The sequence below is a fragment of the Eurypyga helias genome, unplaced genomic scaffold (assembly GCF_000690775.1).
Source record: "Eurypyga helias isolate BGI_N326 unplaced genomic scaffold, ASM69077v1 scaffold3152, whole genome shotgun sequence".
Taxonomy (NCBI): domain Eukaryota; kingdom Metazoa; phylum Chordata; class Aves; order Eurypygiformes; family Eurypygidae; genus Eurypyga; species Eurypyga helias.
The window spans coordinates 59,665-67,332 of NW_010235108.1; the positions used below are offsets into that span (position 1 = coordinate 59,665).

Sequence of the window (7,668 nt, forward strand, 5' to 3'; positions counted from 1 at the left end):
TGACTTGCAGGTGGTGGGCAAGGCTATCTACTAACTGTTCTTGTTTCTGCATTCTGTGCTTAACCCAAAACTTCACCTCTCAGTACTTTGTCAGCGCAGACGCTGTAGCAACATCTTCACTTTTGCAACCGGTTTTAATATGAAAGTAGGTTTGAACGTGTGTGCTGATTTTATAATCTAGGAGGAAAAACATGTCTAAATTTTCTTGAAGTTAACAATATCTGTTAAATTGTGATATTCTTACAGAAAACTGTTTTAAATCCTTCAAATAACTTATTTTTAATAAATAATTTTTGATAACTCAGCAGTGATGTGAATGATCCAGATGCTTCTTTGTTTAAGCATGGCGCATTGAATGTCATGAATTTTGCCAGTTGTTTGAGGCAGTATGAGTGAGTTCTTCCTGACAAGCGGTCTGCGGGTGGGTTACGGTGCGTTCTGCTGGAGGTTGGAGGAAGGGCACTGCCGTGTTTTTGAGATGAGGTGACTTACGGATTGTTTCCATAGGCATGGTTATTGTTGCACCTCCTCTGGCTGCAAACAAGCAGGGCAGAAGGAAAAGATCAAAGATCATGCTTAACTTGCAACTCCTATCTGACCTTTTTCAGTGAAAAGTAGATACAAACTTCAGCACTAGTGAGCTTCAGATTTGAATCATCTCAAAACAATGAAGTCTGAACTAGGCAAAGATTAAGTTTGTTGTAATTTGGAAGAACAGTAATCCTGATGTTCACCGTAATAGTGTATCAGCACACTTCCTGCCCATAAGGCTGCAGGGGCAGAAGTGCTGCTGTGTGAATGCACGCTGGTTTATGTTGTGATTTTTTTCATTGTTGGGAGGCTTGGGAACAAAATTTTTCTCAGTCTTTAGATAAAAATTATATATGCATATTGAAGAGGAATCAGTTTGAGGTATCTGCAGCCAGAGTCTTCTAGGAGGTGATTGGATGAGCCAAAGGACCATTTTCACCTTTGAATTGGTGAGTATTGGTATGCATGAGTTCTGAAGTCCAAAAAATTCCTTCATTCAGGAGTTGTGTTGCCTGTATTCCCACCGTTTTCCACCCCAGTGCATCTATATGTTTCTCTGTTGCAAACATTTTTGAGTTTTGCAGCTCTCAAACTAACCCTCTAGATGATGAGATGGCATTAGCAATGCACCAGCATTATCTCTGAGCTCTCCCAACTAGTTGTACACAATCTGAATGTGGCCTGGAGGGTGAGGTACAGCGGTGGAATTCTGCTCAAGTCATGTGCAGGCCAACTAGACTGTTCCAGACTGAAATTCCATTTATGTCATTAGAAATAGCAGGTAAAGATAATGAAAATTAACCTTCAGAATCAGTTGGGAGCCGAATTTATCTTCTGATCCATAACAGCATTTATAATCATGCACAGCTACTAGCTTTAAAAGCATTCAAAGTGCAGTTTCATTCATTGCTCTACCTTCTTAGCTGCTACTCAAAACAGGGAATCGTGAGCCTGACTGAAATAAAGTAGTTCACTTAACACTTGTGTACTCCTGAATGGCAACTTAATCCCCACATAATATGTGTAAATTTTCAGTGTTGAGAACACTTTTTTCTCAGAAAACCACATCATAAATTATTAAATATGCCATTATATTGTTGAAAGTATGTGGAAATCAGTACTAAATAAAAATTAAGGACAATTTTGGTTGGGTCTCTTAGGAGAAGCGTTGTAAAACTGGTCTACTTTGAGGATAGTTGACATTTAAACTTCTAAAATAAGTCTATTTAAATATACATTAGAAATACAAGTTGTCTGTGTATGTCTGTCAGAGTTTTGCCTTGACACGCTGTGTATGTGAGGTTAAGCAGCCCACCAAAGATACTTAAACTATTCACTTAAAGCATCAGCATCATTCTTGATAGTCAGGCACCTATCAATTGTTAAATCACTCTGAGGACTAGGAAAGACTGAAGCTGTGCTATATTTTCAGTTCTGCTTTTTCAGTTTTTTAGATGCATTGCTGGTAATTCACTTTCAGGAAAACAAGTAATAGATAAAGATTTGGAAACGGACACAACGCTTGAAATAATTACCTTGATTTACTCAGCTATTCATGCAAGAGTAGTAATAACAAAGAAAAAACAGGAAGAGGGGGAGAGAATTCTCATTGTAAAATAGTTAAAATAGAGCAGCCCTAACTGGCTTTATATGTATGAACTTTTCAAGCAATTTTGAAGTATCTCCTTAAGCCATGGATTTCCTGGTTTCATTCTGGAAAGAGGAAAATTATCTTTCACCTCTTCTGTAGTCAGGACTTGGCTTCTTTGGGGCTGAACGACAGGGAGCTATCGGATATGCCGGTACAGCGTTGATGGGGCCTGGGGCTGCCCAGATCTCCTGCCAAGTACCTGACATAGTACCTGTGCTCGAGCCGAAGTCACTGGGACAAGACCATGTTCTGTTATCAGGGAAAAGTTCTGTCCTTGACTCCAGATAAATGGAAAGGTCAATGTATTGAGCTCGGCTTCTGCAGGAGTTTTGGTATTTGTGGGTTTGGGTTTTTTTTTGTCATTTCAGGAGTTTCCTCTTTTGTTGTACCTACAAAGCTGTCCAGGGCTTTAACCTCAGCCAGCATTAACAGTGTGGGTTTAGGCTTCATGAGCCTAATTTAGATTTTTTTCTTTTCTCCACCGCTCCCGCCATTGAGATAATTCTGAATGGCAGTAGCTGAGCTTGGCTAACAAAAATATCACAAATAGCAGAAGAAACTCCTCTGGGGTGCAGGAGTTACATTCCATATCTTAAAAAGATCTTTTTACAAGACTTGGGATGAAGTACGGCTACTACAGTTCTGTGCAACAGGCTTGTGCAATTGCTTGTATATCTTGGTTTCGCCTGTTGCTTCTGCTGACACGAGAATTTCTTAATCTTTATTTCTGATAACATTGTGTCAAAACCAGAGAACTTAAAGGGGAAAATAACCAAGTGCTTTTCATGTGAAAAAACAGGGCCCATTGGAAAGGGAACAGCAGTCGGATGCTTTCAGGAGGTCAGGACCATCTTTTTTCTGTTTTATTAAAAAGAAGGTTTCTCCTTTCTGCAGATTGTGATGGTGTATATTAATGACCTCTGGAAAGTGGCCCTTCTGCCATCAGCACTCTGTTGGAGGCACATAAGCTCTTCACAGACTCCTGCTACACAACCACGGCTGCCCCAGGCCCCCTCAACTTATTTGCTGTTAGAGGAGAAAAAAAACCTGAGCTCTCTCTTGAGCTCTCCCTCGAGCTAAGCATTAAATTTAGTTTCTTTCATGGTGTACACTCTGGTAGAGGGATGGAGGAGGATGAAAGTCAGATTTCAAGCAAAACAAAACATGTAGTTATCAATAGTGACTTTTTTTTAAGGTAAACTTCTCAGGAAAAGAACTTGACTTGCAAAAAAATAACACTGTCTTCAGTCACCACTAACTGCAGAAAACTCCATCTTCTAAACCCACTGGCAGTGGACTTTCAGCTTGGTTTCTCTATTTAGGCATTTTTATTTTCTGGGAATCCTTTAACAATGCAGTGGAACTACTGTGTGTCTCTTCCTCTTCCCCATTTAAATCGAAGTGGAGTTTAACAGAACCGAGGTAACTGGAACTTGCACAAACTGAGCTGAAGTTCAGTGTGGTTTCAGCTACTGAAATGGAAAGACTGAAGTCTAAAGAGGAGTGTGAGCCTCTTGAAGGACTGTCCTTTCATCAAGCACTGAAACCAGTGCTGATTGGTTAAGGGAAAACAACCCTGTGATTTAAAATACTGATGTGGGGTTTCTCAGTCTCTCTTCCCATATCAAACTGGCAGAGACGAGGGAGTTGCTAGAGACCGCAGTGACTTGTACTTCACTAGGTCTTATTTTCTGTTCTTAAAACTCCACGAAATGACGAGTTTCATTGGATCAAGTGTTTATCGTCCTACTTCAAAGGTGAAGTTCCATTCAAATGGTGTCAGGTGTTAAAGAAATACTACTAAAGGCTAAAAATGTTTTATAAACAGTGGAACATGAATGTAATCACTTCCCGAGTGTCTTTGATGGATTATTTGTTTAACCATTCAATAATGCGGGGAAAAATCATAGGTCTTATTTATGAATGCACTTCAGCTAGCTCATTCATTTTAAACAGGCATATTTTACTGGTAGAAAAATCCACAGATCTGTGCTGCTTCAAGCACTTTCCCGTCACTCAGATTAACCATTGCGCATTTTCCAGAAACGTTACTAGATACCACACAGTTAACTCAGAAAAGCATCCCGGAACGTATTCATTTTTAAAAAAGGGCGTCTTATCAGTTCCTCTTGGTTAGGCATATATACATCTGAGCTGGAAAGCAGAATTGGGTTTTGCAATGCGATCAAAGAATAAGTTTATTCTCCCCTGGATCACATTGCACAAACTCTTCAGGAATAAAGGGCAGTGACCAAGGGTATAATCCCATCAGGGAGGAAGAAGGGTCAGTCCAAGGACATTTGTCCCATTTGCTGTAGTGTGCTGCTGTACCTGAAAATACGTTTTTGCAGTAATACTGAGCTTCATCTTGTTAGTGATCTGATCAACTTAATTGTCAAGAGGAAACACATGTAAATATGACACCTTTTTACCCAGCAGTTCTGTTCCTTGGGTATAAAACTTATTTACCTGAATGACACAAATATGTCTTTTCTTGGTTTTCTATTTTATTATTACCTGCCTGTCAAAACCAAGAGTGCTCAGATAACATAGCTAAATTCTGTCCTCTGTACTCAGCGTTTCATCGTTCAGAGTGACAGTGTGACTGCAGATGGAAACCATGAGACCATGACAGCAATGAGCAGCAAAAGCAATCCTCCGTCCCTAACGAGCCGCACAGCGGTATACCCGCTCGGCTTTGCGCCACGCCCCTGAGCTCTAAACCACTCAACCACTTCATTCAGGCTGTACTGCTGAGGCTCATACCCCAGCTCCTTTCTGGCCTTCTCCACGCTAAAATAATGCGTGACGCCAGTTTTGTAAACCTCTGTGCGAGTGAGGAGAGGCTGAAAGTTATAAACGCGACCTACAAGAAAATGGGCTGCTTCCGTAAGGAAAGCAAAAAAATAGACAAGGGAGAGAGGAAGACGACGGGTTGGGAACTTGTAACCCAAACCTTCCACTAAGGGTCGGAAAAATTCAAAGTTATTTACAGGCCTGCCATCTGAAATAAAGTAGGCTTGGCCTGCAGCTATGTGCTTCTTGTTGGCTTTGAGGGCCTCGGAGGCAAGGATATGAGCCTGCACTAGATTGTCAACATGTACAAATTCTACTAAACTTAGAGGATCCCCATACACAAATTTAAACAGTCCCCTTTCAATGTAGCTGACTATTCTTGGAAGATGTCTCTGTTCTCCAGGCCCGTAGATGCCTGCTGGTCGGAGAGCACAGGTCCTTAATACGCCTTTCCCGTTCCCAAGCTCCGCACCGTTTGCCTCCAGCACCTTCATTTCAGCTACAGACTTGGTGCGGGAGTAGTGATCGGGATGAAGGTGAAGAGGTAGATAAGGCAGAGATTCGTCCCCGTTTTCTATGATCTGGCCTCCAAATACCACGTTATACGTACTCGTATAAACCAGACTCGACACCCCTGTGCTCTTGCAGGCTTGGATGACATTTTCCGTTCCTTTCACATTAACGTCTTCTATAAGTTTTCGGTTCAGCTGCTCCCTGCCAGACATTCCATAAGAAGCGATATGGAATACGCCGATTACATCTCTAAGAGCCTCTTCCACTTCAGACAGGCAGCAGACATCCCCTTGCATGAACTTTATTCCCTCTGGCACGGTTTGAAGTGGCTTCACGACATCAAAGAGGATCACGTCAACTCCCTTTTGGTGTATGGCACAGCCTAAACTAGAACGTGATGGAAGCCGTATGTTAGTATATGTAGACAATGAAGCATGAAACATTTCACCTGGAGGTAAGAGACGACTATTAACTGTTTTAGTACTGATCTTTTTCCCTTTCGTTTTTTCTGATGAGAGTCTTTTAACTATTCAGCCATCTACGGCAGGGAAGATTCAGCTGTAATACTTCAGGTACTGAACAAACTCTCACACTCCATCAATACTTTGGGGGGGTGGGTGGGGAGGGAAATAAAGGAAAAAAGAGGCAGAACTTCTGTAAGAGAAAATTCAGGACAGAAATAACTGAAGTGCTTTCAGCAGCCTTTTGGAAGAATCCAGCTATTACTCTGCTTCTGTCCCCCACAGATCAGTATCAGCAAACCTTTCATCTGTAAACCTGCAGCCAAATATTAAAAAAAACCCACAACCCAAAACTTACTGTTTTTATCTTATAGCTTTTGTGCCATCCCAGTTCTGTCAGAACAATAGGTTGGTCTTTGCTGTTGTGCTTAAAATTTATGGAGAAGGGGAAGGAGCAAGATGCTCCTAACCTGCTGTGAGTACTTTGCCACATGTCTATGTTTTACTCCAAGTCACAGGTATAAATCTGTGTAAATCTGGTATTCCTCTCCCCTTTCCTAAAATTGCTGTATTTCAGTCGTGCTTATAGGGAGAGACAGTGGAGCAAAAAGCCAAGTAGAAGTCAGATAGGTATCTGCTGAGATTCCCACCCCAACTGAAATACGCTTTCTGGCCCTGACTGTAATCTCGCTCACCCATGTAGGCTGTTCTGACTCTAAAGGTTCTCCAGAGAATAGTCTATGCCTCAAAATAGGATTTTTTCTTTACATGGCCTGCGCAGCCATTTACAGTAAGGGGAAATGGATTTCATGGAAACAGGTACCTTGTTAACAACTCTAATCCTAAAAGTGACTGTCCATAAAAATAAATATGTTCTTGCGGGTAGAGAGCAGCTGGAGTGTTTAATCTATATACCTAGGGAAGTGAGTGTGTAAGGATTTGCAGGCCATGGCCTGCTGTCAAAACAAAGATCCGTGGGCTCACTCTGCAGTGTAGGCCGAAAGACCATGATCTGCATCCCCATTACAAAGGTGACCAGGCAGGTAAATGTCTGCCAGTCCGTTGGTATTTGGAAACAGAACAAGATATTTACTAAAAATATGTAGAAACAGAGTAACGTGTTCGTTTAAAACCAAGGTCCACGAGGACTCGAAGGGGATGAAAAGGATCTGGCATCTCAGGCCCACAGCTTTCCCTGCAATACGTGGATTTTGTTTCCTCACCAGCAGCAAACTTGCATTCATTGGTGTATGTATTAACTACTTATTGCACTGACCGGAAGCCAAAATAGCCACCTCCTCCAGTAATGAGGACTGTTTCCTTGGCAGGATTTCCTGCTCCCATCCTCCTTCCTTTGGCGCTGTTGAAGGACATTGACCTGTAAGACACACCGTAAATATCCACATTAGAATCGGAGTTTTGATGTCACTACGCATTCAGCTCTTCGCCCATCTATTCCATGTTTTAACTGAAGCCCTTCGTGTCGCCGCGGGCTCGGCCGGGCAGAAACACCCTCTGCCCCGGTACTGCTCACGCGAGGAGTCCCGCCGGGAGAGAAGGCGGCTGGTGTGGGGCAGGGAGTCTGCCGCGTTATGGGGAGGGGGCCCAGCCTTCCGCTTCCTCCCGCGGCCTGCGCGGCTGTTGGGAGGGGTACGGGCCGATCGGCTCCCCCCGCACGGCCGGGGCCCTCTCAGGAACGACCCGCCGGGCGCGGGG

At 42.7% G+C, this 7,668-nt stretch overlaps 1 protein-coding gene across 1 annotated transcript; it reads right to left on the reverse strand.

Moving 5' to 3' along the window:
* Window positions 1-4,693: 4,693 nt before the first annotated feature.
* On the reverse strand, window positions 4,694-7,327 carry SDR42E1 (short chain dehydrogenase/reductase family 42E, member 1). Its single transcript, XM_010146626.1, has 2 exons — window positions 7,229-7,327; window positions 4,694-5,878 (listed from the first exon to the last, which is right to left on the reverse strand). The coding sequence occupies exons 1-2, from the start codon at window positions 7,324-7,326 to the stop codon at window positions 4,771-4,773; spliced, it is 1,206 nt and encodes a 401-aa protein (XP_010144928.1). The 5' UTR covers window position 7,327; the 3' UTR covers window positions 4,694-4,770.
* Between the last annotated feature and the right edge of the window lie 341 nt (window positions 7,328-7,668).